We start from the raw sequence: 17,349 nt of genomic DNA on the forward strand, positions 1-17,349 counted from the left end.
GCAAAAGGGGCCCAACTTACTGACGGTGCCAGATTTCCAAAGACATGCGTATATTCAAGAACTAGTGCTGGTTCCAAACTGAACGACCGCCAAATATAACTTTTACTAGACAGGACCAAGTGGACTACCATGCTTGGCTGCCGAAGCAGTTGACTGAGTCGTAAAATAGTTGGTTAATTTGAGGATGGTTAGATCGGAAATTTGTTATTCGTGCAAGGATTATTGGTCCCTAGATGTCAACCATGAGACCATTCGAAAAGGTATGAAACGTCGCTTGCAAAGTGCCGTAACCTACCTAAATATTTGAGATTTGGGAACAAGTCGGCCAAATATCGACGAAAAAAACTGAAATGCAACAGCCGAGATGAACATTCGATTAAATCCGTGAGAGAATGAATCATGAGGACCCGTGACGGGTACTCAAGAGAGGCAACTTTCAAGATCGTTTGGAAATCCCTCAGATGCTAACCAAGGTTCAGTTGTGTCGTCAGTGGCAATTAATGTCGTCGTTGTTTACGGAAGTGTACACTCACTGTAGGAAGACTTGGTGGAAATGTACGTGATTGTAGAGGGTAAACTTGTTACGTAGCTTAAGGTCGTGTGTAAGCCGTATGACGAAAGTATTGGAGACTTGTGAGTGAATGAGTTAGGTTTAACGCCGCTTCAAACTGTATTCCAACTGGAGCACGGTCCGTCTGCTCCATGGAGGGAGAAAAGCTGGAAGTGATGATGGTCTTGGACACTTACCACTTTGGGAAGCCCATCACCACTGGTATGGTGCCAAAACAAAATAACTGGATGGAACTGGTGGAGATTTGGCAGTATCCTGTATGAGGGTGAATGACGTTGCTACACACGGCCCACAAGTCAAGTTTTATTCCAGTCGTAATACTCAACCACTGTAAGGGATAAAAAGATATGGGACATACTGACATAGAGGGAGAATCTGTTTTCTGTATCAGCTGGATGGTAGTGGTGGTGGTTCAGTGGGTACAAGTCCCAGTCCCTTATTGAAGACCACATTGAAGATTTCTTTCTTGCGTTGGGGCAACCAAGGGCGGGGGTTCAGGGGGTTCGGGGGGGTTCGTCCCCTTTTCAAATCCTTTCAAAATTCCAGAATCCGTCGACGGATCGCTTTTGCTCTGTTTGGAAATCCTTGTCCTGACAAAATTAATGGTCTCAATAAGGACATTTTTTTCCATAATCGCAATTAGATGTTACATTCTGATCCGTGATGTTGACAACAGCAGTCTGAAAATTTCCCAGTGTGTGATCTCACAACATTGGTCTTCTGTTTCCGAGTATGTCATGTTGAAAAGGGCAGTCCGCCATTTTCCAGTGTGTGACATTGGCATGAGCCTGCCAATTCCCGTTGAGAGATGTATTGTGTATTATGGACTTACTGTTCCATCTTCTCCCCCTTATCATTATCTTTATCCCACTCGCATGGTCTTCATAAACGCTTCGATCAGTCTGCTACTTAAGAATGTGTGGTATTGACAAAGGCAGTCTTCTGTTTCCCTGTGTCAATGATAAAATGATCTAGACCAAAACTGATTGTAAATTAATATTTAAATATTTGAAATAGTGTGTTTTCCCCTTTTCAGATACAAATAGTGCCAAAAACATCACATCTCGGAGTTTCTACCCCTGAAATGTTTCAACAAACGCTAAATGTTATTATTTTTAGAAGCAAATGCATTATTGAATCTGCTGAAAATATATGAACAAGGACAAACCTAAAATGTGTCCAAATGACAGGGAGAAAGTATTTTCCAAGAACCACTAGAATGGCCTTACTTGCTCATTTAATTACAGGCAGAACAAACACATGGTATAACATTCAGACCTGGTGCCAGTGTGTAATTCTGCAAGTTGTAAAAAGCCCTTCGCTCACTCCTCCCTTTCTTTTGTTCTTGATAACACTGTTGAAAGGTTATTTGTGAGTCCAAACAGAACCGTTCTGCATAGACAAAAAAAGATTTGAGTGAAGTGAAGTCCAGGATTAAGACAAAGGTTGGTGAAACTACTCAGAAAATACAGATTCAAGTACTTTTGATTTTTTGGTGTGGGTTCATAACTTTGGGAATGCAAGCTGAGCCAGTTTACACTTGTCAGAAGGGTGGACAACGAATGTGATCTTGACTCTCATTTCTATGGAAGCCATGGTGGCTGAGTGGGTCAGATTGCTGACTGTGTGCTGCTGATTAGGTGCCTGTGGGTCACTGCATGCGGGTTTAAATCCTGGATCGAACTCAAAATGTACCAGAAAATGTACTTTACTGAGAACATTTCATCCCAAATATAAGTTGCATTTGACCACTTCTAAAAAGCATTGTGTATTCAAATGCCAAACAGATTTGTGAAAGGGGTCAAAATGCATTAATATTTCAAATACGTATAACACAAGACAATAATATTCATATATTTTATTGGCTCTAAGTCACATCATCCTGTACTTTATATGAAGTAATCATGTAAACAACCCAGTAAGTAGCCCATAGCTTGACACCTCATGACCTTCAAGTAATGTTTGGTCTAGCAAATTCTTAACTTTTGAAAACACCTGACATGAGAACCATACAAGCTGATTTTACAAACAACCATGCCCTAAAACATGGCTATGAATTATTGTCAGCTTGATGATGTGAAAAATTAACAAAATCATATAAAAGAATAGAAACAGCTGCTGACAAGCAGGGAGTTAACATGAAATATTTAGCACAGCGTATTACGGGAGTGACTCATTACTGCTCCATCTTCTCTTCCCCTTTGTCCTTATCTTTGTCATCATCCTTATCCTTCTTCTTCATCCCCTCCTGCATGGCCTTCACAAATGCTTCCAGGTCTGCAACATCACACATAACAACCGGCAATTGAGCAGGGTGTCAGAAGGCAATGAAAACTGAAGTTGATGGACAATGTCCCTTGGAGATTGATTGCCAAAAGATATGAATTATTCTGTGTTATCTCAAGAGTAAACTGAACATATCACTGAGTTAACAACAGACTCATGGCAAAATTCTCTTGCAATATGGGCCAGAGTGATGGCAGACTCTACATGTCACTTCACTTTCAGGCAGTGAATCTCACCAAATTCTTGCCGAGTCAGTAAAGCGAGTTCCACACAGACGTATTTTGTTACTTGACTAAAGGAACAGACAGACACTGTCACTCCTACACTAAAACTTCACAATAAGTTTACACAGGTGATGGAGGTAGCTGACCTGTCAAGCATCCACAATGTTGCCAAATGGATATCAGTCTGAATACGAAATACTTAAAGGAGTTCCAATATCATGTTGTCATCTGAAGGCCCCTCTACATGATGTTCAATATTGACAATGGTAATCTCTGTTACACACCTCCCTCTGCTGCAGCATTGGCTACATCCTCCCCAAGCCCGAACTGTGTCATCAGCGGACCCAACTGACCAGACTGCAGGGCTGCACTGAAGGAAGTCAGGGCCTAAAACATTCACACAGATATAAAAATACACTCAGTCCCCTAAAAAATAAAGTAACACAGATTTTCAATTTCTAAAATAAAAATCTCAAAAATATGTTTTACTTATTTCATGTCTAAATGTCATCCCAATATTTTATTTCATTGATGAGCATAACCCATAGTTTCATTTCTCTGATGTCTCTCAGTGATGACAGGTTATTTTTGGTGCTCAGACAAAAGATGACTAAACATCAAAATCAAGAAATTACCAGACAAGGACAATATTTTACTAGAAAGGATAATGCTTACACTTTAACAAAGCACAAACTGTAACTGACCAAATACTTTCAAAGTAGATATCAGATTCAGTCTGATCAATTTCATCAGGTTATCACTGAAGTATGTATCTAAAACTAGGTATAAAAGTCATGAGTTATTTTCATCACCATCCATTGTATCCCTCTCACCTTTGGATGTGCGTATGATATATCCTCACTATAATATCCAACAAGGAACAAAAAAACATTCACACTGTGAGAATAAGCAAGTCAGTGAGAAAGCTCAGTTACCTGACTGAACTGGGGTGACTGAATGGTGTTTTTAAGCTCCGCCTCTGTCTTGGGGAGGGACTCTCCTTCTGGAAGGAACTCCATCAGTTTCTTCTGGATGTCTGGGTTGGCCAACAGGGGGATCATAGCCTCGGGGCTGAGTGCCTGGGCAAGGTCTAGCCCTGTACAAGGATCAAACACTTGGTCTTCAGAAAAGTATAAGGAGCTGACTTTAACATGATGACATCTGATTTGTGAGTTTAAATATGTTAACATCATGGAATGCTGACATGATGCTGGAAAATTCAAACACTGACATAGTTTGTTGACCCTGATGACTGGTGAAACTCATTACCAACGCTTTGGTGTCATAGATCCTGGATAATAATCAGTGTGGAATCTTCATTTCAGCTCGCAAACAATTCTTGACAAGGCTAGGGGAGACAACTCCTTAGACCATATTTCCACACGTCAAACGACATGGCCTTTCAGTCAGGTTTATTTGTTCTTTGCGAAATGCAACCTAAGAATTACTGTAGCTGTAAGACAGCAGCCTATAAATACTTGGAACTAGACAAGACAATCCAGTGAGTGACATTATGTGCATCATTCTAGAGAATAGTGATGCCATGACATTTGTGCACACAGTCAGGCCACCCAATCAACACTTCTCACAATCTTCACCGTCACTGGTGTTCAGTGTCAAGTGATATTTTCAAGTAAGAGTTTTGTGGAAACTCTTGTCTTCCACAAACAATTAACAAAAGCAGAAAGTACCACATAAAATAACTTCAGGAACAGAAATATCCTTGTATGAATAATCAATAAAGTTGTACATACCTTCCTTTTGTGAGGCTGGCACTGGAAAACAGGAAAATATATATAAATATAGTCGGATATTGTATTCCAGTGTTTGAAAATCAGCACCTAACCTAGGACAGAATAGATAACAGAACAGCATAAGAATCTTTGGTTAGGAACTGTATTCCACAAACTGCAACATAATAGCTGAAAGAATTTTTTTGACTAGAATGATATTTAAACAACTGGTTATGTCTTGCTTGAAAACATAATTCGCAGTGGGTGGCTAATAAAGAGTGGGTGAGTTAAGTTTTACGCCACATTTAGCAATATTCCAGCTATATCATGGTGGGGGACACTACGAATGGCCTTCACACATTGTATCCAAGTGGGGAATCGAAACCATGTCTTTGGCATGACAAGTGACCACTTTAACCACATGGCCACCCCACTCCCCCTGGTGGTTAATACATGAGTCAGACAATCCAGTGACTGATATAAGCAACAAAACTGCCGGAGCATGTTGACATACTCTCATTTAAGACAGGCACAAATCAGAAAAGAAGGCACCTTGCATTACAAGGATGGGTTGTTGGTGTCTATTTCTACTCCTGTCTTCCTACATACCGTTCATGGTTGAGAGTATATTCTGTAGATCACTAAGCTGAATCTGTGGCCGTCCGGCACCCCCACTAGTGCTTGCAGCCGCTGTAGTGCTGCTGCTGCTGCCACCGCCGCCTCCACTCCCAGTTGATGCAGGTGTGGTGGGTGTGGTAGTACTACCAGCTGGTTGTGATGGTAGGGCAGCTGCTGTTAGGGGGCGGGGCTGAGACATCACACTATCGGCTGTTGCTGTGCTTCGACTTCCACTGGAGGATTGAGCTCGCATTGGCCTGAAACAGTCAAAGTATTTAGAGTTTGTGACCTGTGAAGATCCGTGAAGAATTGATCTTCAGCATCCACTGCTTGTAGAAAACGCAACCAGTGGGATCTGATGGTCAGACTCACTGACTTAGTTAACATATCCCAGTTGCATAGACTGATCTTCATTCTGCTGATCACTGGACTGTCTGGTCATAGTGGTCACTAGTAGGGGTGCTGGACGGCCACAGATTGATTATTTACAGTCGCCATATTGCTAAAATAGTGCTGTGTGCCGCGTACAACTACACTCACTCACTAAATATTTCCTTGTTTGTTAATTTCAAATTTAATGATAATTTCTCTCCATAAGTAATATAAAGTCTGGAGGAGACAATCGTGTAACGGACATTATAAGTGTCAATCTATGCAACGGATTGAGTGAGTGAGTGAGTTTAGTTTTACGCTGCACTCAGCAATATTCCAGCTATATGGCGGCAGTCTGTAAATAATCGAGTCTGGACCAGTCAATCCAGTGATCAATAACATGAGCATCGATCTGCGCAATTGGGAACCGATGACATATGCCAACCAAGTCTGCAAGCCAATCCCGTTAGTCGCCTCTTACGACAAGCATGGTCGCCTTTTATGGCAAGCATGGGTTGCTGAAGGCCTATTCTACCCCTTGACCTTCACGGGTATCCAACGCACTGAAATGCATGAACAACCTTGATCTTATCAGTAGCTAAAATGTTTACAGCTGAAAAACTGATGAAACTGCTACTAACAGTTTCAGTTGTACTCACGGTTCTGAAACAGTTGACTGAGCACTGCCAGGTCGCACCATCAACGAAGGCAGCCCACCACCAGGGCCTCCAACACCAACACCACCTGAAGTACAGACATTACCACAATACCCATGTTGTGCACTGAAACATGGACCTTGTCACAATACTGTTGTACAGTGACAGACAGACCTTGTCACAATACTGTTGTGCGCTGAAACACGGACCTTGTCACAATAGTGCTGTGCAGTGGAAAAAGGTCTATGTCACAATACTGTTCTACAGTGAAATACATATCTTGACATAGTTCTGTTGTACAGTAAATGATGGACCTAGTCAGAATACTGGTCTACAGTGAAACAAGGATCTTGTCACAGCACTTTTGTACAATGAAACACAGAATTTGTCACAATATTGTTGCAATTTATTGAAGCAATATTAACATTCATTGTACAAATTACCACAAAAATCTCCTGTCTTAACCTTGCAAGATTCAAACACTTACCCAACAGCTGCATTAGCTGTTGCTGGCTCATTCCTCCCAAAATACTTTGCAGGTCCTGCTCACCTGTAAACAGACAGAATTCACCTGATCAGATGTAAAGGAAATAACACATGATCTAGGACAAGTAACTATTAACCCAATTCAGTTTCAGTAATTCAAGGCCAAGTAATTCAATGTCAAACACAGCACTCATCAATGTTTCATCTATATGGTGGCAAACTGTGAATAATCGAGTTTGTATAAGACAAACCAGTGATCAAAATCATGTGCATCAATCTATGCTGTAGGAATATGACGACATCTGTCAATCAAGTCAGCGAACCTGACCACCAAATCATGTAAATTTATAGTAAGGCAGTCAAGACAGAAGAAGGGGCTGGAAAATAGTGGTTCAATTAAAAATATAGCATATGACGTAGATTGATCGTATATATATTGTATTTAATTAATCTTTGTCACAGAACAATTTTACTTCGCTAAACACAACCTTCAGTTGCCAAGGAAGCATGATGTACAAATAAACAAGACATTTGAAAGCTGTGAGTGTTGAATCCCAGCAGCAATTATAGGCAACTAACATACAAGGACACCTTCCTTAAATCTGAAAACACATCTACTAATTGTTGAATTGTTGAATTGTTGACTCACCAAGACCTGAGAGCTCCGATGGCAAACCACTGCCTCCAGCTCCACGGGATGATCCAGGGGTGGGGGGATTGTTGAGATACTCATTGACCTTCTTGCAGTGCTCCTCATCTTTATCACTCTTTGGCTCCTGCAGCAGAACACATTAACGGTAAGACATATGAAGATATGAAAGGCCATGATTTCATCTGCATCGTAACAACACAAAGGTCTTAAACTAAAATAGCTGCAAATACCAGACTGAATTACAAGAGCCCTAATCATCAATGATGATTCATTTGTCCCTTAATATATCAATTAATGATGGAATGAATGTTAACAAACAACCATAGTTACTGTAACTAACCACAGACTGATGTGTAATCCTGACCAAGAATTCAAAAGCAGAAAGAGCTCAATCCACTTTAGCAAAGGAACAGACCTCAACAGATTTCTTGAGATGCTTATAACTTCTAGATATCTGATAAAAATCATACCTGCATCCAGAAGATCATCTTGCGAGTTGAGGACTTGAACTTGAGGACATAGACACGACCAGTGGTGCACTGTGGAACATGCTTGAACTCAATGTCATCAGGGAAGATGATAAGGTCCTGTAACACATGGAATGAGCAGCTGAATACAAATCCTGCACTTTACTAAACAGTACCAGGGAGTGACCATAGCCTTACACGGCAGTTACGCCACACTCAGCAATATTGCAGCTATATGCTAGTGGTCTGCAAATAATCAAATCTCAACCAGACAACAGCATGACCATCGATCTACGCAACTGGGATACATACAAAGACATGTGGCACACAAGTCACCAAGCCTGACCATCGGATTCTGTTAGCTGCCTTTTATGACAAGCATGGGCTACTGAAGATCAGTTCAGTCTTTAGATCTGCTATGATCACTGTGGTGTATGAACCAAGTCAGGGACCCTGACCATATGATCCCTTTAGTTGCTGCTTATAACAAGCATGGGTAACTGAAGACCAATACTAATCTGTATCTTCAGACAGAAAATCATTACGGGTGGGTATGGGAGGCTCAAAGTGCATCACAATATTACTGCAGTACAAAAGTCTGTACTGCAGGTCACATCACAATATATTGTGTAGTTCCAAATTAAGCATTGAAACATGACTTGAAGTTCATAAACAGAACAGACCATGATGCGAGTGATAATGCTCACTCAATGATTCATTTAATAAATATTGGAAAGAATTCACATAAATCCTATTATATAAGGGTGCAAACAAAGCCATATCACAATAAATGAATTAATAAGCATAAAAGGCTCTCATCAATCAAGGAAAAGGTACTGGCAAATCATCTAAATCACAACTGAACAAGAACCCTTTAGCTCATGACATGAAAATCACCATGTAAGAATTTGGAAAATAGGTGCATTTCTAACTCAGGTACCAAAAATAGCAACAAAAGACAAGAAATTTAGGCAGGTAATGTTAGTCACCCATTAGAATTTAACAGGCAAATTAATATGCAAAAGAAAAGAGAGAGCACTGCCCAGTTTGGCTGCAATGGATCCAAAATAAAGAGAATATCAATTAATCACAATAATCACCAGTGACCACATCACTTTCAAATTAGATAAGAGTGTTGAATATTTTCCAACCTGGCTTGGATATATTCCATTTTGCATAGTTTTGTTACATAACACCCAAATTCAAGTTAAACCATTTCTTTTTAAAATACCCATGAATATCTGATTACATATGAATTAAACTTCTTTTCAATGAATACTCATAATAATAGTAACAGTCTCACCACCAAAGTCAGTAAATTACACGTTAGACTGTTATTACGACATTCAATGCACTAATCACATCAGACAAAAGATGATCAGCAGACACAGCCTCATTATCTGTGCATTGGTCAACTCAAATGACATAAACATCTCCGCAAGTTACAAAGGATTGACAAATTGCCTTCATTTGTGTGCACACTGCTTATTAATCATATTTAGGAGTATGACGGACTATGTAATGAACTAACATGTACTTCACTTAGAAATATAGAACACAGCCACAGGCAGCCTTATGACTACAAGCTTAATAACTAATAAGGGGAGATCACTAAAACCTTCTACAATGACAGTAATGACATTTTGCAGTAATGAGTTGTGCGTCATGAGACAATAGATGTAATCAGTAATTCGACATCTACATAAATACCCTAGAAGAGAGCAACATCAAATTACATGCAAATGCTGTTAAAATTAGACATTAATTTACTATGCTCACAGCGACACATGGAAAAGAGTAGCTCTATCAAATACAGGATAGCTTTTACTGCTTTGGTACTTAAATAAAGCCGTATTTATGAATCACTTTAATTATTCAAGACCTATATAATTTGCATAATGGTGAAAAACTATGTACTCAAGTCTATTTTTGTCCATCCATCGCAGGTCTTACTGACACTTGTCATTACCGTTCTGAAATATGCATAGATACCGTCATCTTTGAATTGAAAACATGACTCAGTATTGCTTATGTGTAAGGTGAATCACAGCCAGAGCTAAAACTTGCCTAAAATTTGCTATGTTTTGTGGGTTATATTCAAGTATTATATTACTGTTATCTTAATTTTCTGTAGCAGTTCTGTTAAGAATTGTAGTAAAGCCTCAACATGAAATTGTCAGCACACATGTTGTTGATGATGATGACGATGACGATAACAGGATTTAAAAGAAGCATTTGTACACAGGCCAGCCAAAGGTTTAGTGTTTACTCGAAAATGGGTTGATTTGTATGAAAGATGTGGCTACCTGTAGGTATGCCAGGGGTGAGTAATAAATTTTATCAAATGCTGCTTTCTTATATGAATGAATTAGCCCTGTCAAATGGAGGAATGTCATTATTCAAAGTATCAAATGTTGTACCTGTTGGGGCTTAACTACCATCAGAAAATAGTTAGAATGAAGTTCTGTCATTTCTCTTGCATACTCATCATTGTCATCAAACATGTATTTATAAAGACAGTTGTGCACCATAAATCCCATTTAGGTCAAAATGTTTTAAGATGGTGATTATCATAATCTTTATCAAAAACCTGAGCAAGACAGCTTCTGAGTCAGAGTAATATTACTGATAACTTCGCTGTTTAGGACTCAATATCCCAGCTGTATGACAGCAGCCTGTAAATAATTGTATCTAGCCCAGACAATACAGTGATCAACAGTATGAGCAAGTGGTATTTGATGTACAATTAACTCACCAGAGGACTTGTAAAGCTGTTTTCCATGATATCCAAGTCAGCCTTTGCTCCTTGGGGAACCTAGCTACCCAAATGGTTTTAGATTTTGTCTTGTTTTCACCGTGACTATACTGGCTAGTGAACAGTCATCACTATATTCAGTGGCATTTACAAAATTACTCTGCAGCTCATTAAATTAATGAAACAAACGTAATTATGATACTTAATTAGCTTCACATTGTCGCCAATCATGTTTTTTTGTAACACTGCAGTAGGGAATCATGGAAATATACCTGTACTAGTTATTGCCATTGAAAATTCATCAAGCCATTCGTGAAATAATACATAATTATAAATTATATCATATAGTTACATCAAATAATTGATTTATTTTGTCACTATTTCAGTGTCTCTTTCACAGTAGATTGATATGGAATGAGACACTCCCCCAACCCCTCCTCCTCAATAGTATGTAAACTTTTATATAGGGATCATTACCTTTTTTTTTTTTCTCTTATGTTACTTTTCGTGAAGAATTTCTTTCCCTGCCCATTACTATTGTGAAATACCTTACAGAAGTATACTGAAATTGCAACTGTCACTAAAGGGCAATCTTTTTGTTGCGAGGGGCGATAACTCTCCTTTTGAAATGATATGAGCGACGGTCCAACTTCTCACTTCTGGTCTGTTTCCAGACTCAAAGTGCACTGTGACAACTTGCTAAAGACAGAACCCAGCAAATGCGTTGCTGTGGTCACCTTCATTGAAAAAACAAAAGTTTATGACGAAAAGCCATTACCTGACACGTTTCGCTTTGATTTTGGTTTTTAGAAGGTCATCGTTTGTTTAATTTCCAAGTGCAGTACGAACTGACACAATATAGATAAAGAGGGAAAACGCAATGAAAAATCGGTATGTTGTCAGGGCATTTCCTACAACAGAACATGAGGCAGTGCAAGTTTTGGGTGTCGTAGCATCAATGACAATTCTTTCTATATGTTATCAACCCCTATGTTATTTCCATCGGTAATTCATTAACAATTGATGCAATAAAATTCAACAAATAGTTCCCATACTACAACAGATCTCAATGTAAACAATTGGAGATACACCTCCAACCAACGACTATCCCCTGGAAGGTCTTACCGCTAATTTGTGATTATTACACATCCCTGACAATTGAAGAAATTCCTTACAGAATGTAACATTTAGTTAGAAATATATTAATTACGTTTTGAGCAGATGTTCCTCACTCATCTGAATCTATTTTGGTTTTATATTCTGACATTACTGTATATTTTTTTGTATACTTATAGAAGTGCTATAAGCCTTATTATGGAAGCAGTTATTCAGTTGCATCAGAAACACCAGTCATTATATTTTACAATAAAATTTTTACCGCTTGTAAAATAAGTCCATCAGTCAGTGTTGTGAGTCATTTTATATTACATGAATTTATTGATTCATTTCTTACAAAAAATTTGTCTCAACAAACAACATATAATCCTTACCTCCCTAGAGGATGTGCATGATATAGAATTACATATGTGTTTCTTGTTTTGATAATAAAATATTGACAAATATTTCGCGTGACAGACCATATATTATCTAACTTTAACTTTGTTTCCTGATTTTCATTCAACAGTTATTAGAAAAAAAATTTAGGTTGTGTAGGTTTGTTAAGGAATCAACAAAGAAAATGTCTTCAAAATCAAATATGTTTTTGATGACATAATTCGCATTTAACCCCATATTATTCCATGAAGATACGTTTATGCATTTGTTTATATATAACAGATGATATGTACAATGGCAGAATAAAGTCGTGCATCTGTAATTTATTATTAAAGTACACATGCATTATCATACAAAAACTCAGATAGAAATACAACATTGTACAGTGCAGCTACAATGTAAAGGGGGAAAAGATTCTGACTTTTTTAAACATATTTGTGTTAAAATTTGAAAAATCAATTTATTTTAACAAAACGTGAAGAGCTAGCTCTAATAAATACAATATCAGCTTTTTCTTGACTATTATAATAATCTGATTTTTGTGAAGTCAAGCTGTATGTAGACACAACAGTGAAACGTAAACATTTGTTGCTTCAACACTCTCATTCAACACAACTGCCATTTCTTATACTAGAGATTGAAAATTATAATCAGTATGACTATATGTATGTTTCTAGTTATGCAATAACAGTGTTAACGAATGGTGTTTCATAGTAACAGGACATTGGGTCCTGTAAGCTTCAGGTGTCTGTCTGACCCACTGAAAATTCACAGGACCCACAGAATAAAATTAAACACACATTTTCAGATTTAACATTTCTCATTATTGGCATTGAAATTATTAACATTATATAATGACAAACATTATAAACATAAATTTATAAACAGTGAACAAGTGTCACATGCCACATATAACAACTTCAGACACAGTTATTGTGATGTATTCAGTCAGACACTGGGGCCAGCAGGTTGGGAACTTCTGTCTGACCGTTGGCAAATCTGCCGGATTTGTCAGAGGGTCAGACACTATTCGTGAACACTGCAATAAAAGACAGAATTTGGAAAGTGCCCTTGAATATGTACTTATCCTAGTTGTACTGCTTCTTCTGTGTCTGAAATATTATACTTAATAAATGAATCTCTTAATATTATTCCCTTTTATTAAAAATTAAGAAAAAAGCAAAACATTTTAATTTATACCCAAAATTCAGGATCATCAAAATGCAGTATAAAGTTGCAGTGTTTTATGCATTATTTATTCATATTGTGATTTTATATTTCACGCATCACAAACCTTTACAGACATAAAAATAGTAGATTTTAGTTATGCCCATGAATATCGTATTTTAAATTGCATGGCTACATGTAGGTGATGATTGACAAAATTTGTTCATTACTGTTATCTTACAATTATGTGAGACCCGTGAAGGTCAAGGGGTAGAATAGGCCTTCAGCAACCCATGCTTGCCATAAAAGGTGACTGTGTTTGTCGCATGAGGCGACTAACGGGATTGGGTGGTCAGGCTTGCTGACTTGGTTGACATATGTCATCGGTTCCCAATTGTGCAGATCGATGCTCATGTTGTTGATCACTGGATTGTCTGGTCCAGACTCGATTATTTACAGACCGCCACCATATAGCTGTAATATTGCTGAGTGCAGCGTAAAACTAAACTCACTCACTCACTCACTTACAATTATGTGACCGTTGTTTCTCTTTTCTCTCTCTACCTGCTAAATATTTGTGTTGTCATAACTCTCAATCCCAAGTTGCATGACCCGATGAAATTTACATAAGATGACATTCTGGGTTTCTCATTTCGCGCACCCCATCAGCTAATCGCCACAGTGAGTTGCATGAATGCAGCCACATCGACCATCATACTAAAGCGATTTGAGGACATATAAATGAAAATAAACCGCAGTTTTAAATGTGTGATATTGAGACATCTAGTGCCAAACTTAAATTACCGATTGCAAAACATCAACAAACCGTCAAAACATGGCGATCAGTTGATTCCACTGCCTCGCTTCGACCTGCTATTTCTCGATACATTCTAGCAATATAGGCACTCATTGACTATCATAGGTGTTTCATAGAAAATCGGAGTAAATATTTCAGGACATAACACTTGCTAGATCATTGTAAAAGGGAAAAGATACACTACTGTCCATGCACCAGCGTGAACTTTCCCGGTGAAGGGGAAGGTTATACTGGTTAACTGTCTCTGAGTGTAATAGTAACACATATGGCTCACATCGCGCATACGACATGCGCTGTCAGTTTAAGGTTGGACCGTCCAGATCAGCGCACCTAGCAGATTAGTAATGGGAAGATAAATTCAAAAAGATCGCACATTGTCTAGAATTGCACATGTGAGATCCTGATGTAGTGGTGACAACTGGTGCGATATCTGTATGGTCGCTAGCCAGTAGGTACAGCTATAGGCTGAAAAAATATCACAAACAATTCTTATCATAAGAATGGTTGATGTTTTTAAATGAAGGGACTGCTCTTCTAACATATGCGTTTATCAGCTGGTAGATGTATCGAGTGAATTACCACTGGTGAGCCTGATAATAAACAATGCTATCTGCCATTGACGAAATGAGGCTTCTCCCATTCTCAAGGTATAATAACAATGTAACAATATGGAGTGTATGGAAGAGCAATCGGAGAGTTCCTTCCGTTCCCCCAATATTTTTCTGTAACACTACCCTGCCAGAGTATTATTTTAACACGTTATTATCATATTATCATATTATAGTTTCATAATATCATATATTGTATTATTCTACATTATATTATATGAATTATTATCATTGGACTTTCTATTATCGTGGTAGTTAATGTTGTCACAATTGGGATTATGAACGGCTACTGACATTTGACATTTTCTACATATTTCAAGTTTAACCTTCATTTCTGCCACAAACAATGTGCCATATAATCACAACACACTCATAATGATTGCGACAACCTTGAATGTTTTGTCTGACCCAGAAATTGAACACTTTATTTCCACGGTATTGCTGTTTTCTTACTATGGCAAGCAATACAAGCAAATGACACTGTCAAGTGTTTACTATGACAACTAGGGAGTGTAAATAGTTTAATTATTCAAAATTATCTTGGAATTTCATTCACATTAGTAATAATGGCACATTTTCCACCAAAACATCTGAAACTTCTATTCATTTGAATACAAGGTAACAACAACGTAATAAAATATTGTTTTGCCGCCTTAGAACATACCACACATACAATTTACTGCCATGTGCAGAATAAAGTTGCATAATACGTCACTTCCTGTTATACTTTCAGAACAGAAATATGCAAATGATCTTCTAGTTCTGGCAAGAAAACTTTTGACATGTTTGACGAATCAATTTCATGAAGTTTTGATTCAAGCTAGATGCAATGGCAGTAAGGGCATACTAGTTTCAAGGTAATCCAGAAGTTACTGAAATGATGAATGCTTCAATATTTCTTTGACTAGACATGAAATAAAGGACTTTGTCAAGAGCGATTATTTATTTTCAAGTCATCTGCATCACAGCCGATGTTAGGTGTGATGTTTCTGCTCTCTGATGTTTTCAGACAGCCCATGATTTACAGGGTCCCAGTATATATGATTATAATTGTATAAAATTAGTATTCTGGGGGCTGGGAGAACAGGAGGAACTCTTGCCCATTGCAAGATTTTCATCACTGCGGCCACATGTAAGTTACCGGTCAGCGTGTAAACAACCACCATGTGTCACTCATCAGGATCTTGGCAGAAAATGTGTTTACTGCGAGAATAGGAGATGGGCTTATATATAATTTTGGGATGTTTAAATGTCACAGATAACTTTCGAAGCACCTTTAGGGTACAGCACCTCAACCTCTCATGAGAACGCTAACCTAACCCTATCCTAACCTTACCCTTATCACCTACACATTACGTAAAAGATATTATGATGTGTTTCTTTTCAAGTTTGTGGTGCTGTATTCTAAAATTAGGCCTAACTTTCAACTAAACACCTTCCAAATCTGTTCAGCTCGATCTTAGGTCCCATTTTGAACTTCAAAAGTTTATCATTATATCCTAAAATTTATACATATTACTTTCATGCAGGCCTCATTCAGATTTCGCGATTAAAATAGTCAAAAACGAGTGAAAACAAAATTAACGAATGCATTTTGGAGGTGCAGACCCTCGATCTTGCTGTCGGAATAACTCGGGGTATTTCCAGATTACTAAAGACTTTAGATCTAGGGCATAACTGTCACAAAATAACTGACACCATCAGAAACTATGAACAGTTTAATTGGCATGATACGGCAATTTTGATCTCTAGAGCTCCCTACAGCGTGATCAGACCACATATTCTAAGCACTTCATCACCACTACAACAACGCCACGCACTGTGATGGAGTTTGCCACCGTGGTCACCGTATCATACCATCTGCCATGCAACAACTCAATAGCTTTACATATGTTGCTCGACCTCGTGCTGGCAGGGGGTGTAAAAACTGTATTGACTGGAGCTGAAATTTGATCACTTACTTCTATGAATGTATGATTTAAGAACAAAGATCTAATATTTCACATAGCTTGTATACTTTCATCCCGTAACATAAAGCATCGCATGAGTTGTATGGAAAGTACAATATTTTGCTTACATCTTCCACGTTGCCGGATGTACGATCCTTCCAACAGAAGTGCATAAGAGAATCATCAGATTGATACACATATACTTGACCCTTCCTCTTATCTGGATGAACCATCTTTTCTTTCATGTACATTTTACCGGCTCGAAATTCAACCAGATTTTTACTCTGAGTACGGCCAGTCGTCGAAGTTCCAAACAGCGCAGCCATCTTGAAATAGTTACAATCGGAACGTGCGTTCTGGAAATAGCTTTGTCCGAAATACCCCGAGTTATTCCGACAGCAAGATCGAGGGTCTGCACCTCCAAAATGCATTCGTTAATTTTGTTTTCACTCGTTTTTGACTATTTTAATCGCGAAATCTGAATGAGGCCTGCA

At 38.2% G+C, this 17,349-nt stretch overlaps 1 protein-coding gene across 1 annotated transcript; it reads right to left on the reverse strand.

Annotated features, from left to right (window-relative positions):
- Positions 1–2,414: 2,414 nt before the first annotated feature.
- Positions 2,415–17,213, reverse strand: LOC137277941 (proteasomal ubiquitin receptor ADRM1-B-like). Its single transcript, XM_067809952.1, has 10 exons — positions 16,984–17,213; positions 8,069–8,185; positions 7,596–7,722; positions 6,948–7,010; positions 6,464–6,548; positions 5,424–5,689; positions 4,836–4,856; positions 4,017–4,177; positions 3,366–3,468; positions 2,415–2,848 (listed from the first exon to the last, which is right to left on the reverse strand). The coding sequence occupies exons 1-10, from the start codon at positions 17,179–17,181 to the stop codon at positions 2,748–2,750; spliced, it is 1,242 nt and encodes a 413-aa protein (XP_067666053.1). The 5' UTR covers positions 17,182–17,213; the 3' UTR covers positions 2,415–2,747.
- Positions 17,214–17,349: the final 136 nt, after the last annotated feature.

This window comes from Haliotis asinina, chromosome 3 (genome assembly GCF_037392515.1).
Source record: "Haliotis asinina isolate JCU_RB_2024 chromosome 3, JCU_Hal_asi_v2, whole genome shotgun sequence".
Taxonomy (NCBI): domain Eukaryota; kingdom Metazoa; phylum Mollusca; class Gastropoda; order Lepetellida; family Haliotidae; genus Haliotis; species Haliotis asinina.

Bases quoted from the DNA above. Each gene is read 5' to 3' on its own strand.
- LOC137277941 (XM_067809952.1), bottom strand. From the start codon at position 17,181: ATGGCTGCGCTGTTTGGAACTTCGACGACTGGCCGTACTCAGAGTAAA. The intron at 6,549-6,947 runs GTAAGTGTTTGA...TCTGTACTTCAG, and splicing joins ACAGCTAATGCAGCTGTTGG to GTGGTGTTGGTGTTGGAGGC. The intron at 4,857-5,423 runs GTATGTAGGAAG...CCTGTTTTCCAG, and splicing joins TATACTCTCAACCATGAACG to TGCCAGCCTCACAAAAGGAA.